The 19,733-nt window shown below is 49.8% G+C and overlaps 1 protein-coding gene across 1 annotated transcript in view; it reads right to left on the reverse strand.

Annotated features, from left to right (window-relative positions):
* ALPK2 (alpha kinase 2) overlaps nucleotides 1-19,733 on the reverse strand; it is a 97,070-nt gene that overhangs the window by 63,385 nt on the left and 13,952 nt on the right. Inside the window, exons 2-3 of the mRNA XM_037152003.2 lie at nucleotides 19,255-19,382; nucleotides 15,938-16,055 (exon numbers count right to left, since the gene is read on the reverse strand). Coding sequence (XP_037007898.2) covers nucleotides 15,938-16,055; nucleotides 19,255-19,363 — 227 coding nt within the window. The 5' untranslated portion in view covers nucleotides 19,364-19,382. The remainder of the gene's footprint in view (nucleotides 1-15,937; nucleotides 16,056-19,254; nucleotides 19,383-19,733) is intronic.

Below are 19,733 nucleotides of genomic sequence, written 5' to 3' on the forward strand. Positions count from 1 at the left end.
CCGGGTCTGTCAGCCACCACCTTTTCCTGCTGTGATCCCACTCCACCGGCTGCCAACTCCACCCCTCTTACTGGTCTGGTTGAATGGTTGTCGGACTTCCATACAGTTCAATTTTCTGTCTTTTCTGGTTGTGTTTTTGTTTCTAAATCTTTGTTGTCTCTAATTTTGGTTGTGCGAGGAGGCACAGTATTTCCACCTACACCTCCATCTTGGCCAGAAGTGCTCTTGATGAGAACTTTTAAAATGTACCCTTGTAGCATCTTTCAGAGATACAACAGAGTATGTAGTCACCGTGCTGTACCTCACATCCCCAAGACTGATTTACTTCAGAAGTTTGTACCTTCTGAAAAGCTTGGATTTTTATCACTGGCAACACAGACAGTTTTCGTTAAAGTGGCAGCTCCACATTGTTCATTTTTTGAGAAAATGTTTGCCAAATAAATACCCAAGGCCGAATGACCGTCATTTGGCCATTGTTATACCAAGTAAAAGTTACGCTCCATGAAAAAAGTAGCTAGTTTAGCTTGCAACGTAAACAACCACACAGGTGCTTTTCTGCAGGATGACCATCACCTCCAGGAGAGCCAGCACGCCTCCCATTTCATGACACAGTGCTTACAAGGGCTTTCACTGACTTGTCAAGATTTGAGAAAATTAGCTATTCTTACCTGATATATCAAGAACATTATTAAGGAAGGTTTTCTGGGTTTTGCTCCATTTTGAACTGTGACCATTAAGGAATTCTATGACACCCAGCGGAGTTGGGGACCACGAACTATAGCATGCCTGGATTGATGCTAAGACTTCAATGGTTTTGCCATCAGTGTATAAGTGAAAGAGGCCAATAATGTTTCAGTACTTCGAGACAACACTGTTGATCTTGTGGCCCCTCTGAAAGGGTTTTTGGGACCCCCTAGGTGTCTGTGGACCACGCTTTGAGAACCACCCATTAAGGCTCCTCCCCAGGGGAGGCTGTAAAGTGCTCTCCGAGTTCTCTCACGGCCTAACGCCTGGCAGAGAAGAAATGTTGGACTCGAGGTGGCACTAGCAGGGACGGCTGACAGTTGTGCTCCGCACAGTCATTGACGTGCTCCCTTGGGCAGGTGACTTAATCTCCTTGGCCCTCGATGTCCTGATTCAGAAAGAAGAAGAAGACGTATGTCTGGGTTCCACCCCAGGCATCCTGATTCGATGCTGGATGTATGAGCCGACCTGACTTAACTGCAGGCAGGAGGAGGCTGGTTCCACCAGTGCTGCGAGTGAAGAGGGCAGGGTGCTCATCCTAGAGATTCCTTGGGGTCCTGCCAGTTTGGGATGGTTTGTCATGGGAACAAGGGTCATAACTGTGGGTGAGAATGAAGAGCAGAGGGCAAATAGCCCTAGGACTAGTAACCCTATAAAACAAGAACATGAAGACAAGAGTTGGGGAACAGAGCACAAGCGCAAAAAGAAGACAGGGAATCATTTTTCTCTTCTAGTGACCAGAGCAACAGGCCTATGAAAATGGATATACTTTTTTTAAAGATTGTATTCATTTATTTTTAGAGAAATGGGAAGGGAATGAGAAAGAGAAGGAGAGAAACATCAGCGTGTGGCTGCATCCCACAGGCCCCTACTGGGGACCTGGCCAGCAACCCAGGCATGTGCCCTGACTGGGAATTGAACGAGCAACCCTTTGGTTCACAGGCCTGCGCTCAATCCACTGAGCTACACCAGCCAGGGCTGGATATACTTTTAAATCCCTACATTTTTATCATTATCATAATACCCCAAGGGTGTTGTGTTTTCACATGCATTATTTCCTATATCTATTTACTCATGATTCTACTGGCCCAAATCAAATAGAATCGGTTACTCCTGTGTGGGCTGGAAAGTGGATCCCCAGCTCATGTTGCTCGTCACCCTTTTGTCTCCTGCAGGTCCTTTGACTGCTCCCCAGAAAACTCTCCCAACAAGGTTAAAATTGCGGAGACTTGGGCTATGTGACGTGACTGGGCTCCCAGAGGACAGTTCACAGGAGAGGAAGCTGAAGCTACCGGCTGGAGGTAGGATTTGGAACCCACTCTGGGTTTCAGATATTATTCTACTCGATTATGTCTTCCACTTTCCAGTGGAAGACAGCGAGATCTGGGAGGGGATGTCTGCTGTCTTCAACAGTGGAGCCAGGAATGCAGGAGTGAAGAGGCCTCGGCATTTCCCCCCTCCCTCCCTACCCCACCCCCATGGGGCTGTGCATTCTCTGAGCCTGGCCTTCTCATGCACCAGGGAGGGGGCAAGGGCTCAGCTCACTAAATACCAATGTGATGACATCCGTGTCCTAACCACAGCCGTAGCCCCGGGTGAAGGTCAATATCCTCTTATACCAAGTGTATTTATTGCTTGCCTAACTGCTGCTATCAACTTTATTAATTGAATTATTCAGAATAACTAAAGGAACAGGAAAGGCTTAGGTTTTTCATACCTCAAAGCTTTGTTGGTTTCCCAAATGGGAGAATTCTAATGCCGGAAACAACCAGAATGTCTGGATCACATTTTCTACAAGCAGCTTAGATGCATTTCCGAATGGATGAGAAGATTCCTCGTATACCTACCAATTTCTTCAGGTGTTTAGCCAATAATAGATGTATCGATCCCCACATCTAAAGAGCTGAGAGTCCTTGCACTGTGCCACTCTGGGGCCTGTCTCACCCTTGCTGAGCCCTTCGCCTGCTCTGCTCCATATTGGAGGCGGGGGCTGACCCCTCCACACGTCTGCCCGGCTGCCAGGACCCCTGGCTTCCTGCTGCAGGGGACCAGACAGATGTAGGAGATGGGAGGGAGGGAGGAAGGGAGAAGCCAGCCTCATGTGGCGTTTCTAGCAGGCACCTCCCTCTTCAGTAGCTCGAGGTCCCGCAGGACAGGCCCACCAGGGTTCCAGCTTCTGCCCTGTGACTAGTGACCCAGAACTAGGAGTGCTGCGCTGCGTCCCTTCCTCCCTGCAGCCTGGCATGTGGTGTCTTCCTATGGATGCTAATCTCAGGGTGACCTCACTGGGGGTGGTGAGCTGAAAGGAAAGGCAATGCATTATTTACTATTGACACAGGGAGCACTAGAGAGTGAGAAGAGATGCAATTAGTTCTTACGTCAAGAGCACCCGTAGAAACTGCAGCCAGGCCAGGGAAACTGAGGCTGACCCAGGCCAATCAAGAGGCATGGTCAGTCGCCCCCTAGGAAGCGGGCAGGGCCTGGATCTTGGGAGTTTTTCTTCCCAGAGTGGGGGTTAAAGCTCACACCCCAGTTCACTGGGAAGCAGGTCAGTGCAGCCATAGCAGTGGGGGAGGGGGGACAGTGGGAGAGGGTCCCCTGGAAGATGCTCGCCACACCTGCGCACTGTACAGGGTAGCTAATGAGGCCTGTGACCTCTGCCTGAGCGGAAACACCCCAATGTCCCACACGTCCTGTGGGCCCTCCAACTGTATAAGCTCAGCACACTGTAGGGGGTGCCTAGGGACACAGGAAATACCCCCTAGGGGAGCTGCCGATTTTGCCATGGAATTCCAAAAGGCACGGTTCAGGCAGGGAGCGGTTCTGGCAGGGAAGGGGCAGGTCCCAGAGCCCTGGCTCTTCAGGGAATGAAGCCAGCAGCTTGGAACTTGAGCCCAGCAGGGAAGGATTAAACTTTGGCTGGGGAGGGAGTAAGGGAGGGCATCCTGGGCTGATGTACCAGAGCTGGAACCAGCAGGTCATGTGTACAGGACAGCAAAGAAACAAGTGGGTGCGGGCAGTCCCAGAAGGTGGAGCTGGTAGGTGAGGGTCCTGAGGACAGGGACTCTGGGCTTGGAGGCACTGAGTTCTGCTCAGGAGCGTGGCAGGTGAGCCAGCTGCAAGGGACAGTCGACTTCCTTCTTGACCCCAGTGCGATTCTGACCAGCTTGGAGAGGCAGACTGCAAGGCCAGCATGGCCTAGTTGTTAAGGGACATAGTTCACATGCTCCCCATCTGATGTGAGACACTGGACAGCTACCAAATGGCTCAGGGTAGCACAGTACCTACACCAGAGATGACGTGAGAATTCGGAGAATTAATTCCTCTGAGGTGCTCAAAGCCGGGCCTGGCACTCAGTAAGCACGAAATCAGTAGTTCTCAGCCCTGGCTGACCATGAGACTCACGTACATGCTTTGTAAAATGACCAGGGCCAGAGGGTTTTCAGGGCAGAAACTGGCCTGTACGAGACTCTACTGGAGGATGATAGCATGCAGCGTGATACACTGGCTCGGACCCACAGAGGTGCAACACCAACAGCGGACCCTGGTGCCAACCGAGGACTCCGGGTGATCATAGTGTGTCAGCGGGGGCTCGCCAACTGTAACGGATGCCCCACTCTGGCGGGCGACGTTGATAATGGGGGAGCCTCCGTGGGGGTGAGGGGACCGGAGGCTGTATGCAAGCTCTGTCCTTTCTGTTCCATTTCGTTGAGAACCCAAAACTGCTCTTAAAAATGAAGTCTATTTAAAAAAGGGGAAAATACCAGTGGGAGGGCCCCACCAAAAAATAAGCAATTAAGCAGCAGGGCGGGGTGAAGGGCTTCGCTGTGGGTGCTGTTTAAGCTTCCCGGGTGACTCCAGTGTGCAGGCAGAGCCCGCAGCATCGAGCTAAGGGGCTGTCAGCTCTTGCACGCATGTGGTGAAGGAGGTAGGGACCCCGGGCAACAAGGACAGAGGAGGGACCTGTGCCTGGGCAACTGTGGGAAGTGGTTTCCTGGCTCTGTTTCAGTACAAAGGCACTGAGCTTTTGACAGGTTTTTGAGCCCCTGGGAGCAATGCAGGCTGACCAGACGCTGTTTAAACAAGAAATGAGCGAATTGGCTTCAGAAAGGAACACGTTCGTTGGCATTACTTCTATCAGGCTTAGTTAACAGATGGCTGAACCACCAACAACCACCATCCCACCTCCCAGAAGGCCACCAAGTCAGCATAGTGTCCCAGACTGTCCCCAGGAGTCTCAAGGGACATTGTAGCCATAGAAAAGCTCCTAGATTAAATTCTATGTCCATCCGTGAGAGACAGGGCATCTTGAAAGTGGGACAGAGAAGAGTGCGCCACCGGACACTGACCCAGCAGACCTAGGGCTCTTTTGTAAAAGCAAGTTCGAAGTCCGAAGGACTAATGCACTAATTTGTCAAGCACTCGGCATGCCCAAAACCAAACTTGATTTTTCTATCCAAACCTGCTTCTCCTCTCAAAAAAATCTTTATAGCGGGGCTTCTCCTGCATTCATGCGCTCATGAGTCACCTGGGAGCTCATTAAAACTCAGAATGTGATTGGCCAGGTCAGGGCTAGGGACCAGGAGCCTGGCATTCTAACAAGCTCCCCTGGGCTGCATGTTCTAAATCAACTTCAAGTGGCAAGATCTTTGAGTCGCTTCCTGCTCTGGGACTCCAAAGGTCTACAAAGAGAGAAAGTCCCTTTGTTAAAGTCTCAGAAAAAATATCAGCTGTCACTTGACTTACTGCTCAATTTGAGCTGAGTTCCCAGTTCACCCTGCATGCGACTCTGCGGGTGTTCAAGTTAGTTTTCCTTTTTTAAAAATACTAGTTGCTGGACTCAGTCAGGGGGAACACACAGAACCAGACCCGAGGACACCTCTGTTCAAAGCCACCTGGCAGATGGGTCAAGGAAGAAACCCGCGACAATTTAATTGCTTCCCTGGGCCTGCTGCTCTGCCGCCAGAGCCTCACGCTGGCTGTGTCCCTCTTTGTCATCTTCGCTGGGCCATCTCACTCTGCCTCTGCCTTGCTGGGTGACAGGTGTAATAACCAGCAGTGTAGCAGGAAAGCAGGGAGCCAGCCCAGTACCTGGGAAAAGCAACCCCACACAGCGGGGAGTTTGGTCAGGGCTGGCAAGGAGGACAAATCTCCACCCTGCTGGAGCAGCAGGGTGGGGCATGGGGATGGCAAAGACAGAAGGGGCGGGAGGCCCTACAGTGAGTGACTGGAAGCGCAGACTGCCTGCAACCCTATGGGTGGCAGTGTGGCCTCCCCTACGGATCCTGCGGGAAGCTGTTTAACATATTTCCTGACTTTTCAACCCCCTCAAACACTGTAGCCTGTACTGTGTCACTAGGCCGACCGCTGCCGTCCACATCATTTCTCCAGGTTCAGGTGGCTGCCCATGGAATGACCCTGCAGGGGAGGAGGGAGTTCTCTTTGCCCTCTAAGGATCCCTGGCTGGGTCTGAAAATTAAATCGACAAGGACAGGTGAACGGGAGAAAAGCACACACATTTTATTGAATTTGTACATGTACAGGGGAGCTTTCACAAGGGAATGAAGACCTGAAAAGGAGAGCAGAGCCGGCAGCTTTTCAATCTTTGGGACAAAGGAACAATGAATATGTGCAGAATGGACAAGGCTACAGGGTTTGGACTAGAGGTGGTGAACGGTGAAGAAATAACTAGGAAGAGCAGGGTTGGCTTAACAGGCTTGTTTTGTGCAGATTTCCTGGCCCCAGGCTCCCCTTCCCTGGTGATAGGAATCTTCCCTCCCTGGGAGCGGGTTACAACCTGTTCCAGGGAAGAAGGCAGAGATGGTGGAATGATCTTCTTGTGTCTGCCTTTTTAAAAAAATTATCACCTGAGGATATGTTTAAGGATTTTAGAGAGAGAGGAAAGTGGGGGGAGAGAGAGGGAGCAATATTGACGTGTCAGAGAAACAGTGATCAGTTGCCTCCTGTATGCTCCCAACCGAGTATTGAACCCATAACCCAGGCATGTCCCCTAACCAGGAATCGAACTGGTGACCTTTTGGTTTGCAGGATGATGCCCAATACATTGAGCCACATGGCTAGGGCGCTTCTGCCATTTTTAAAGAATTCCTTTAACCAAAGATATTTAATATGCCAGGTGCCATATTTTGGGGTAGCGTGTCCTGAACCCCAACAGCCCTTTCCCCTCCCCTCAGAGCAAGACTCGGTGAAGAATACAACGAAAGCACCCAGTGTGTTGTGTGACTAATTCATCCCTCAAATCTGCAGTGAACACCCGCTGAGGGCCAGGCCCTGAGCTGGGCACTAGACAGACAGCAGGGAACGGACCAGACAAGTCTCTGCTTCGCTGGAACTCACATTTCAGCTGGGGGAGACTCGCAGTGAACAAAAACGCAAATGGATACACATCATGACAGGAAACAACCCAAGTGTCTGTCACAAGTGAACGGAGTAACAGAATCTCGCAGGTCCACGCAATGAAACAGTGAATTGCGATTCAGCAGCTCTGTGCACACCAAGCAACACGGATGGGTCTCAGAAAGTTACGTGGAGCAAAAGGAGCCAGACACGCAACAGCGTGTGCTCCGTGATTTCATGTATATAAACTCTAGGAAAGACTAGAAAAGACTAGACACTCGCCTCCCAGTGACTGGAAGCAGAATGGCTGTTATGTGAGGAGGGGTGGCGGCCAATGGTAGGAAAGCAGGTTTGCCAAGGGGCACTGAAAAAACCTTTTGAGGGTGACATTTATGTTCCCTGTCTTAGTGGTGGTGGTTTCTTGGGTGTGTGCATGTGTCAAAGCCTAACCAAACCGAACACTTCAAATATGTGCAGTTTGTTGTATGGCAATTATACCTACATAAATCTGTTCAATATGTGTGTATGTACATATGTACACACAGTGTCGTGTGCTATGTGAAAAATGCAGCCGGTTAAGAAGGGAAGGATATGTGGGGTCAGGTAGTGCTACTTTAAATGGCTGATCAGAGAAGGGCTCAGTGGTCAGGTGATTTTAAGCAGAAACTGGAAGGAAGGAAGAGAACTAGCTATGAACTAGCTGGGAAAGAACATTCCCCAAACAGCAGAAGGAAGAGCATGGGCAAAGGCCCTGTGGCAACATGCTACAAGGCCTGATCGACACCTTTGAGCTCTGTAATGGCTCAGAAGTGAGCAAAAGGTTCAAGATCTGTTCTAAACAATTGCCCTAGGCTTCACAGACAGTCTTGCATCTGTCCTACCTACCCAGGTAGAGTCCATGCCTTTGGCCTGAGCCTGGTTTCTCAGCACCTATAGAAGCAGCAGCCACACTACGCCAGCCCTGGAATCCGAATTCAGAGATCTGTTGGGCCCCATCTTCTCTGAAGTGGGCAAGCAGCCTGATTCCACTTTCAAACTCTCATGACCGAGAGAGACCATGTCTAACAAAACACAGGAGACCTCAGGGTAAAAAGAGTTAACGTTTACTTAGCATCAGCTGAGTGCCAGACATGGTTCAAAAAAGCCTTACATGGATTATTGTGATCCTCACCCAAACCTGACTGGTTAGATACTATCATTATTCCCAATCTATAGATACAGGACTGAGGCAGATAGAGGATAAACAACACCCCCAATTAAGAAGTAGGACCAAGACTTTGAACCTGTGCAGTACGAGTCTGAAGCCAGCCCTCTTAAGTATCCACACAGAATCTCACAGATGCTTCAAAATCTCTTGATTCTTAACCCATAGGCCCCTCTGGGCACCTTCCACATTTTAGACAATCCTGCAGACTGACTGTGTTCCCCTAACATTCATATGTTGAAGCCATAGCCCTCGATGTGATGGTGTTTGGAGATGGGAACTTTGGGAGGAATTAGGTTTAGGTGAGGTCGTGTGGGCAGGCTCCTCAAAATGGGATTCATGGCCTTTAGTAAGAATAGATACCAGAGCTTGCTGTTTGTCTGTCTCTCTCTCTCTGCCATGTGAGGACACAGCAGGAAAACAGTTATCTACAAGCCTGAGAAAGGGTCCTCACCAGAACCCCACCATGCTGGCACCCTGATCTCAGACTTCCACCCTCAAGAGCCAATTTCTATTGTTTAAGCCCCCAAATATGTGGTGTTTTTGAGCTGGCTGATAGAGGCAGGATCAGGGGCACAGGTTGAGCCCAGTCCTGGGTTCCCCTGGGGCTCAGGTGTGGTCTGCAGAAGGTCCTGGGAGGGTCCAGAGCACTAGCCCTCCCCACCCATGTACGGAGTTGATGTTCAGGAGCTGAAGGGTTGCAGGTGCTGGGACTGGCCCGACCTCACAGTTTTCAGAAAAGGGAATACCGCCTGCATTTTGGAGAGTGTGAGTAAGCCAGGTGACCGGAACGGATAGAGTCTGGAGACCAGCAGAGGAGGCATGGGCTCCAAGGTAGCTGTCAGTTCACAGAGAACTCCGAGACAGAGAACTTCGTGGGAAGACGGAGCAGGGAGGCAGGGGCAGGACAGGCTTCCGGGCAATGGCACAAAGGCGGAGGGAAGAAGTTTCTTGGGAGGTCCTCAGCCAAGTGCATGACAGAGTAAAAATGGGGCCAGCTGGTCAGGGCAAAGGCACATGTTCCTAAACCAACCCTTGCTCTCGGTCCTGGGCCCCCTGCCCCCTCCCCTCAGGGTTGGAGCAAAGCCTTTCCTGGGACTCCCGAGGCCCACTCCGGTTCCAGCCCTGACCCTAACTAACTATCCACCTTTGTCAAGTGGCTTCTTTACAACATTCACCTTTGAAGAGGGAGCCAGTCAATGGTCATCGTGCCAGCGTTGGGGTTCCTACGTCAGCGAGGCTCCCCACCTTGTCCTCAGAAATGTCAGACCCTGATGCAGTGGTTACCAAGACTGAACCCCAAGGCACCCCCAAACCAGCCTGCTCTGAGTTCCCAGGAGGTGCCAGTGGAGCAGCATTTTCACAGACAGTACGTGTCTGATTTCCAATGATCAGTTCACCTTTCTCCAGCTGTCCCAAGGCTTTGGGAGGGGCTCTCGGATCATTCTATTACCTGCCCCCAAACTAACACTGATTTGCCCTGAGAATTAGCAGCAGGTGGGAGCAACCACCCAAGTCCCATCCTCAGGAGAAGATGAGTGGCCACACAGGAAACACTGAGTGTCCCAGGGCATCTCCTAGAATCATTCACGCCTCTGGGACACTTACTATAAAATCAGAACTGGAATGTGATGATGAGGGGGGCATGGATTCCGGCACAGACCTCTTACCCCTGGAACTAAATGACAGTCTCCCGTCAGACCCTGAAGACTCATTCAAGAAACACTCCAGACTGGTCTAAGGAGTGGCCAGGATGCCACCTGCTGAGTCCATTCAGGAAAAATGACGCAGCCTGGGCTCTTTGCTGGGAATACAGAGGCCTTCTGGGTGCCGGAAAGTTCTATCAGTCACCCTTAAGACTTATTACACCTCCTTAAGCTCACAGGAACACCAAGTTCACAAAATGCTCTCCAGCCTTGGATGAAATGCCTTTTCGGTCTTAGGCAAGACACAGCAAGATTAAGTCATCTTTATTTCCACGCAGTGATTCCTTGATCAAACATGTTAATTATATTTTATCTTCCTACAGGGAACTAGGCAGGAGGGACACTGTTGCCAAATGAAGCTGCCTTCCCTACCTCCGAATTGTCCGATTTCTAATCAGTTCAGTGTGGGGGAGCAGGTTTGAAGTGCAAACAATACTATTGATGGCCTATTCTAAGCTCTCTGCACTGGTGACTTAATCCCTACACCATCCCTATAAAGCAAGTACTATCATTATCCCCATTCTGCAGATGAGGAAACTGAGATACAGAGAGGTTAAGTGACTTGCCCAAGATGATACAGAGCTAAGAGGTACATCTGGGATTTAAATCCAGACAATGTGGCTTTGGAGCCTTGCTCTCAGTGGTGGAAATAACCTTCTGTCCTTTGTAAGTGAACTTGATGGTGACAGTTCTGCGTTTAGCATGATGTGTGTGCCTGGAGGTGTTCCCTCCAGGACTGGAGGTATTTTTAACTGGTTCACCTACACTCATTTGCTCAGGCTCATTTGCCACCAGTAACTCATGTTTTTAGATGCCTGCATGACCGGGCATAGAAAGAGGCTGATGGCCCCCGCAGGGGCCAATGTCTTTGGCTCAGACAGTAAGTGCTTATGAACAATTCTCCGCCTACTAGAAACCAGAGCTGCTGCGGGAATGTAACAGAGGCTCCCAGGGTCTGTCTGTCCACCTTGACGTCACAGGTTCCGCCTTCCAAAAACCATACACATGGTTTCAGATACAGACATGTGTGACCAAACATCTTCACCACTTGTGTCTGGATTACAACTGTCCTGTAAACATCCATTTCCTTCTAGTCCTTGAAAGTGCTCCACCGATTCTGAGAGTTTTCAACGCTATTCCTGTACAGTGATTCTGACTCTAAATACGACTGGAGTGATAGGCCAGGGCAGAGTGATTCATTCCGGGAGATTCTGGGGGACAGAACGCTTTCAGGGAGCGGGCTGTAAAATGCGATTAACTGCTAACCAATAACAGCTAACATTGGTCCCAGGTTAACATGCACACTTTCCCGATCGTTTTGCATGAATAATCTCATTGAAATCACAATTTTTTTTTTTAACCTCAGGAAGAAAGTGAAACACAGAGAAGTTAATTGACTTGCTTAAGGCCACACAGCTAATAAGTAGCAGAGCATACAAAAAAAGGAAAAGTTTGGCCTTTGAGGAAGGACCTAGAGAATTTTATCATTCCCAAACACATGAGGCTGTGGGAATACAAATAATAGAAATCCAGTCCCCGCCCCCAGGAGCTGACATTCTGACAGAGAGAACATAAACGATTCAGAAGTCACTAACTTGATGCCCCAGTGTTTATTGAGCACATGCTATATGCCGGTCACTCGAGGGACTGGGGAGATAGCAGCCTCATGGAGCACCCAGTCTACTGGGGAGATAGACAGAAACTAAATAAAAGAATATTGTAAATAACAATGACGTGAGATGAGTGCCGAATTCTCTTATAGCAGGTGATTCGAGAAGGCTCCCCTGAGGCAGTAATAGCAGTGAGACAGTTAATACTTGGGGGAAAAGCCACCATTTCCAGGAGTCTGGGACTGGCCCAGGAAGCCCTGGGATCTGTGCACCTGCGCTCCAGGTGCGCTGGAGAATGGGGCGGGAGAGAAGCCCATCCGGGCAAAGGGGTTGAAGTGGGCACGCAGGGCTGGGCCTGGTGCTGGTGAGAGTGACCGGCAGCTCCACCTGACCACCACGTGGGCCGAGAGCAGGAGGGAAGGGAGAAGAGTGTGGAAGTGTACGTGTGGGGGAAACATTGGAAAAGGAAAGTCTACCATCTAATGTCTCTCATGCTTGACCTTGACCCCTCCTCTTGCTTTGTTCAGGCTCACCCTTCAGTCCCATCTCAAACTGTAGTCAGAGGGAAGTTCTCGGAGAGGCAAACTTTCCCATCCATGACCCTCTGCTGCCCCCAAACGCCTTCACGGACTGGGCACCATTTTCAGGAGGAAGGTACAGATTCCTTAACTCTGGTACCTGGGGCCCCCAGGGTCCAGCCACACCCGCCCTCCACCTCCACTCTCTCCTTCAGGCTGCTCAGCCTCCAGGAGCCCTCCCTGTACCCTGCCTGGGACTGACTGCACTGCAGGGGCAGGCATTTCTCCTGGCCTGTGTCCCCACCAGACTCTGCAGGGCCTGCCCCCGGCTCAGCCACTCCCAGGGCCAAGCTTGGGAGAGAGCCAGGGAGCAGCTTCGCCCCCTCCCTCCAACGCCGCCGGTGCTCCTGCTCCATCCACCAGCCCTCCGTTGCCCTCCCTCCTGCCCCACTTGCAATCTGTGCTCCTCTCAGTGCAGCAGACCTTTGCGGAGAGGAACATCTCTCTCTAGGTGTGGGTTCCCGGACTGATTTTTATCTGTTGCTTTGCTGCCTGTCTTTCAGTCGTGTTCACCAGAGACCACAGTTCCCCACGCGTATGCCCCTCCCACAGCCTGCTTTCCCTGAGGTACAAAACATCTGTTTGTATTTTCTTCCCTTCCTCCCAACCCCCGCAACTTTTGAAAAAAGTCTTTTTCATGCTGCATTGCAAAACATGCTGTTATTAGTGTGCCCCTTGCCTGCCATGTTTTCTCGGTATTCCATTCCTCTTGCCTGCCAAGCACCCTTGACCCGTGGAAACGTAACGGTCACGCCAGCACCAGTCAGTGTCCTGCAAGCCGTCTCATTGGCTGCAAGCACACACAGCACACATTTTCACGAGATTGGAGTGCTGTGAGGAGGGAGGGTCAGGGACCCAGAAATACAGCAGCAGGGCCCTTGGCCTCCAAGCAGAACTGTCGATTAACTGTTAAACCGGAAAATGCCCGTGGGCAAGGCAGACACAGCTTTCACATACCCAAGAACACGGATTTAGTGACCCAAAGACTAAATCCAGGTAGATAAAAGAAAATACTTTTGGGGGAGGAACCGTGAGCTAATCTGGTGGCTTATGGTGCATTCATAATGGCAAGAAAATGGGAGACTAATATTGTAACTAACACTTAAATCAATTTCTGAAAGGCATTTGCACAGAATATCATTCATTCTCCTAACCAGCATTTAACAGGCTGGTAAAAGTTGAACCACTTGGCAGATGGATGTTTAGACGTTAAGTATTTTTTTCATCCCAGGCAACAGACTGGAATCACCAGGGCTTGGACTGAATTAGGAAGGGTAGAGGCTAAGCATTAGTGGGTTTAAAAGCTCCCCAGGTGATGCCAATGGGCAGCTACAGTTCAGAACTGCTGATGTAAAAAGCCAGAACGTTCAAGGATCTTTAGTACCCAGCGTATTCACTACTACACAGAACACTCAACCTCTGAGCCCTGCCATTCTTCCTTGCATCGGGTCTGAATGCTTTTCCCAGAAGATGGGCTGCTTTTCAAAATGGCAGCCCAGGAGTTTGCAAGGAGTGCGTTCTGCCACATCACAGCTCTGATTTTACATAAGCCACTGCCCTGCTGGACTTCAGAGCAGAGAGAATGGGGACACCCCGCCCCTTCCACAGCACACGTTCCCTTCCTAAGTTTCTCGCCACCTGCCTCCGTGGCTTCGCCTTCTCCTTCCCCCACCCTTTAACCCCTGAAGTCGCTGCAATTATTTGTTTTGCCTACTTTCCTGGTCCTGTATAAACAGCAAATAACACTACTAGCAAATCTTAATTCTTAAATGGCATTCTGTCAGTAAGAGCTTCTCTTCTGGCTAAAAAGTGAGTTCATATTTTATCCTAGCGTGAGACAGAAACCGACCAATCAAAACACCTGTGTTGAATGCTCAGGCAAATTGAAAGGCAAGAGTGAAAAACAAATAGGTACAGCGCACAGATCCCCAGAGATCTTACCATCCAGGCCTTCGGGGTGACACACTAGAGCCACCCCCAGCAAAATCCGGCCCCCACCTGTTTCTGTAAATAAAGTTTTATTGGAACACAGCCATTTTATATATATATATATATATATACAGTCTATACCTGCTTCTACACAACAATGACATAACTGAGTAGTTATGAAAGAGACCATCTGGCCTCCTTAGCCAAAAAAAACCTTACAATCCAGCTTTTTACAGAAAAGGTCTGCCAATGCTGATTTAAACAAACAATGACTGTGTGTGGGAGGGGTGTGCTCACCATCCTTTGAACAAATATACGTGTGTGGCGGGCACTGTACTAGGCCCCAGGGAACGCATTAGTGTAAAACAGAGAGGATTCCTGCCTCTAGGAGGCCCACAGTCTACTGAACTGCCCACCACTCCTGAAATTAAACCAACACCGAAAAGGAGGCCTGTGGAAAGGGGAGGGAAATGCTTGAGGTTGGACAGACCCATGGGTAACTTCCATAAAATTGCCTGGGAACCATAGAGGTGGATTCTAAGTCAAAGTGGGTGAAGAGGAGAGCGGGGCAAGCCTTGGCGAAATCAGAAAGAGGAAGCAGAAAAACCCACGTCGTGGATGAAGGGAGAGCGAGTGGCAGGTGGACTGCCTCCCGGGAGGTGAAATGAGAGGGGAAGACGGCGTGATTTGTTCACCACTTGTCTTCCACGCTGGACCTGAGGATGCATGAGGGTGTGGGCAATGTTTATGTGGTTCACCTCTGTCCTTAGAATTAAGCAACATGCTTGCCATAGAGTAGCTGTGCTTGATGAACATTATTTAAAAATTAAATGTCAGATGAGTAAATGAATGTCTTGGATATAAGGTCAGATATATTATAAACCAGCTGAGCCAAGCATCTCAACCACGATCTCTGATCTTACTCCAAAACAAAAGGGTGTTTGGGGAGCTAAGAAAGCTGGTGATTATTGAAATACTGCTGCACAACCAGTCTTTTACAAGCAAGAAATGATTTCATTTTCTTAGCCCCCCTTTTATCTGGTATGTGGAAAAACTGAGATTTGAAGAGATTAAATAACCAGCCAACATCACACAGCCAGAAAATAGCAGTCAGAATCGGACCCAAGTCTTGCTTTGTTATTCTCAGATCCAAGGCTATTGGCACACACCCATGCCTACCAATCACTGTCACACCATGTCCCCCATTAAGGGCCACCGAGACCAGTTTGGTAGCAGTGGGGACCGGGAACACTGGCTCCCACCTGCTCCAAGCAGAGCAGTTCCCATTTTCTCTGCTTCACATGTGGGGCTTCCTGATCTCATCCAGCCAGTTCTCGGGGGGGACAAAAAGGAATTAGAAACCACTGTTCTGGACCATGCTACTTCCGAAAACAGCGCCATCACCCATCTGTGGCTGTGGGATCCTGGTCAGTGACTGCTTCCTTCCGTCCTTACACAAGGAAGACTGGCTGACAGTGCTGAAATCCTGCTCTGCTTCTTGATTCTCCACAGAGAAGATTAAATGAAAATCTCATTTAACGAATGAAAATAGCTGGGCCACCTTGACTGAAATTCTAGATAAACTTGTAATTCCGTCAATGGCAGCAAATAGGGGAGTGTGAATAGTTCCCAGGCTGACCCTCATTGACTTGTTGCAGGACAGCTAGGCTGATGCCCGCCAATAGCATCTAACACCAGGACTCAAAAAGCAAATAGCAGCCAATCTTTTGATCTAAGTCCTCTTGGTAGCCAGCACATGGCAGGGTTCAGGGATCTTAGCAAACAGTCCACAGGGGCTCATCCACTTACCTATAGAGATGTAACAAGTGAATATACTGGTTCTCGAAGAATTCGTAACTGGAAACAATGCCACCTTCCTCTATGGTTTGACCATTTTTATACCAAGTCACCTCTGGCTTGGGCTGACCTGATGGTACAGAAACAAGAATGTTCTTATTACATTAAGTATTTTTACCAAAAAAACTCATAAAGTTATAAATGAGAATGGGTAACAAGCAATAGGGACAAGCACAATGGAGAAGTCAGTAGGGGGACTGGAAACACCCTGTCTTATTAACAGGAATGCACCATTCAGTAAGCAGTACAGGGCATGTTCTCTCCCTCCCATGGTCCTGGGCTGGGGTGGGGATGAGGTGTACAAAATGGAAAGTGCTCTCTCCATCCTCAAGGAACTATTAAGAAAAATGATTTAAACTTGGAAATAAGGCAAAAATGTGGATAGTATCTTCTTTCAATGTCATATGGGGGCAAAGGTCCATCTAAGAATTATCTACAGGAATGTACTTAGTTTCATTCAATAGTTACTATTGATTAAAATCTCCAGAGTTAGTGAAGTTACATGTAAACTTGTAGATCTTATCCAATAAAGCTGCAAATAATCTCCATCTGGCAGAAAAGACAACCCCGTAAGTTGTAGTTTATTCCCCCCGTGGAACATTAGCCCGCATTTTACCTAACCCAGCAATCAAAACCCAGTGTTCCTTTTTTAAATGGTCTATAAATACCTAATTCCTCAAATGTTCTCTGACCAGGCCTTAACACTTTCTGGTTCCCTTTTCATTCAAAGAGTTGAAAATAAATCTTTGGAATGTTCAGTTCCTTTTTGCCCAGGAGTCATTTTATCTTTCTGAAAATTATACTTGTGCAGTGCTTAGGGGGGAGTGTAAGTTACGGTGCAAAAGAGAGAACAAAGTAGATCAGCAAGCGCCATGTCTTCCTGGGGAGGAGGGAGTCTGGTGTGCTGCTTCCCGGCTGGCAGGTGACTCAGCTCACCCCAGGAAGTGACCCCTGCTTCCTCTCTCAGAAGGGGTTCATCTTCCCTGGGGGTCATTAACCAGAGGTAATGCTAATAGGCCGGTCTGGTGAAGTCCCCGGGACGTCCATTCACACCTTGGGATTTTTTTCCCCCTGCTGATGGGGCAGGAAGGTTTCCAGTGTGTCCCAAACAGCTTTCTATCAAAACGTGTTCTATATACAGGAGGAAAGCCTGGCATTTGGGAAAATACACCTTCTCAATCCATCCTAGGAACATTCTTGTTTTCTGTCTTGCTTATTATCTCTTGATTTTCAGCAAGCAAAGCCAGAGACCCCTAAGAGAAGAGCTCCATGTTCTTCTGAGACCTGTACCGTGGAGGCCCCTGTGGACACTCAAAGCCACTTCTCTCCCTGTCCACGTCTCATCTAATCTGGGGTCTCCCAGCTAGACTTCCTCTGTGCCGACACCATGAATGTGCTGGGCGGCAGCTGCGGTGTCCCTCTTAGCCGCGGCCGCCTCCTCCTCCTCCTCCTCCTCCTCCTCCTCCTCCTCCTCCTCCTCCTCCTCCTCCTCCTTCTCGCAGGCCCTGAGCGATCAGTCCCCGGGGTGAGGCGCAGACGGGCCAGCATGTGAGGACAAGTCCCTCTCCGGCAGCTGTGTGGCTGAGACTCTTTCAGACGAATGACTAAGCCACCAAAAATGAGCTTCCCTGAAAAGCCATCGGGGAGGTTGCTAATCATAATTCATTTCTGCCTATTCTTACCAGCCTGTGTCCCCCTTGGAGTCCGTTTTATTACAGTCTTTCTTAGGGAGCACTTCACTGCTCTTTGTGTGTGGGTGTGTTTGTGACTTTTTTGAAGAAAGTATGCACAAGCTGGGCCTGGAAAATTCTGTGTGATCTGGACGCCCGTGTTTCAGACTGCTCAGGGTTTGATGCTTCTCCCAGCTTCTTCATGGCTGACTGGTTTTGTGTGTGCGTGTAAGGCACAGATCTGAATAATCAGCCAGAAATGCGACTTGCACAGGGAAGTGGTATCTGGTGCTTTGTGGGTGTTTTGGTTTTTTTCTCCTCCCTCCATTTGCTGGAAACCTTCCCCTGAAAAATCCTACCCTTGTTTATAAAGCCCACCGGCTGCAGGTGACAGGTTGAGAGGCACCTCCAACGTTTTACAGGTGTGTGGGGGTGGTAACCTCGTTTAGGGTGCACCCAAACCCTGGGGCTTCCCGGGGAGACGCGGGGGTCCTACTCTGAAGGCTCCAGAGTGGAGCTGTGTCTGTCCCTCTATCTGAATGGCTAGACACCAGGGTGTCAAATTCGTTTTCCCCGGGGGCCACATCAGCCTCGCGGTTGCCTTCAAAGGGCCGAATGTAATTTCACCTCTTTAACAGTTAAAAAGTAGTTACATTTATACAGCCCTAAAATTATTTCAGCCCTTTGAAGGCAACCGCGAGGCTGATGTGGTACCAGGGGAAATGAATTTAACACCCTGCTATAGACAAACCCCAAGAAAGGGGGGGGCTCAGCTGTGGGCCGAGAGAGGCTGAGTGCACACTCCACACTCCAGCAACCAGACCAGAGACCAGATTTTATCTCGACTTCAGCTATGGAAGCACCGCCACATCACAGGCTGGCTCTTCTCTCTGGGCTTAGAGAACCGGGTCGGGCCAAAGAGCTTTCTGTTTGCCCGGAGGAAACCCCACTGGGGCCTCCACAGCTTCAAGAATGGGGTGATGACCCCAGAAAGAAGAGAAAGCAGCACGTAAGGTACAAGATTCCACTTTCCTACCCAATTATTTTACTTCTGTCTTCTTTTGATAAATAAAGCCTTGTCACCGCTGGAGGTACAATGTCTGAGGCAGCTCTGGGTTGTTCATTGTCCAGTCCACCCCCAGCCCCTGCTGTCCGACCCCTGGGCACCTCCACCCCAGCCATAAGCTTTCGCTGCCGACTGGCACGCCAGAGGAGGGCGGGCAGGGGAACACAAATTTAGCCAGGTTTGGGATATCGGTGAAAGAACAGTGCAAGACGAGTTCAATCAAATGTCCGCAATGACATTATTCATGCCATTCCTGTGCCACAGGAAATTAAGGGTGGATTATCTAGGAAAACAACCCGTGTGGGACTCGCCCAGCCAAGAACCACACGTGAAGTGAGGCTCACGAAAATGTGTTCAGGAAGTGACTCAAAGGAATCCTTGAGAAAACAAAAATCACAGGAGGTTTACTTGCTCGGCTACTTAGAACACACTTCCCAGGTCATTTCCCCAGGTGACATTTAGTCATGCCTTCGAGAGCCCAAACAGCTGATCGGCAGGGAGAGTTCAGAGGGTGGGGAGCTAGTGATGGTTACCAGAGATTATGCAGCGAAGCACAGTGTCCGACTTCTCGGGAACTTTCTGGGAAAGCAGTGTAGATAAGAAACAAAGTGGGCGCCTCAGGGGCCCTCCTGAGTCTGTCATCCTCTCATGCCACGTGGATCTGAAAAATAAAAACCCCCAGCATTACCATTCGTTCTGGGTCTTCTTTGGCCTTCCCAGGAGTTGGAGAAATGGAGAAGGAGCGTAGGGTTGCCCCCTGGGCTCATACAAGGCAGGGGCTAGCTCTCACACCAGAGGGCAGCGTGGAAGTCCTCAAGAGCTGGGCTCAGTCTCTCTTAATTGGACGGGAGTGCTCTTCAGCTATGTTTAAGCCTCTCCTAGTGACGACGCTCCTCGTGCTCTTTCCCTGGGGCCCCAGTCTGCACCCACACCATCAATACCTGCACTAGGCAGGAACCTGGGAAGCAACGAGCTCCCTCTGCCCCTGCGTGCTAGACAGGCCCTCTGTAAA

Source organism: Artibeus jamaicensis, unplaced genomic scaffold, assembly GCF_021234435.1.
Source record: "Artibeus jamaicensis isolate MK-2021 breed Jamaican fruit bat unplaced genomic scaffold, CSHL_Jam_final contig_354, whole genome shotgun sequence".
NCBI lineage: Eukaryota > Metazoa > Chordata > Mammalia > Chiroptera > Phyllostomidae > Artibeus > Artibeus jamaicensis.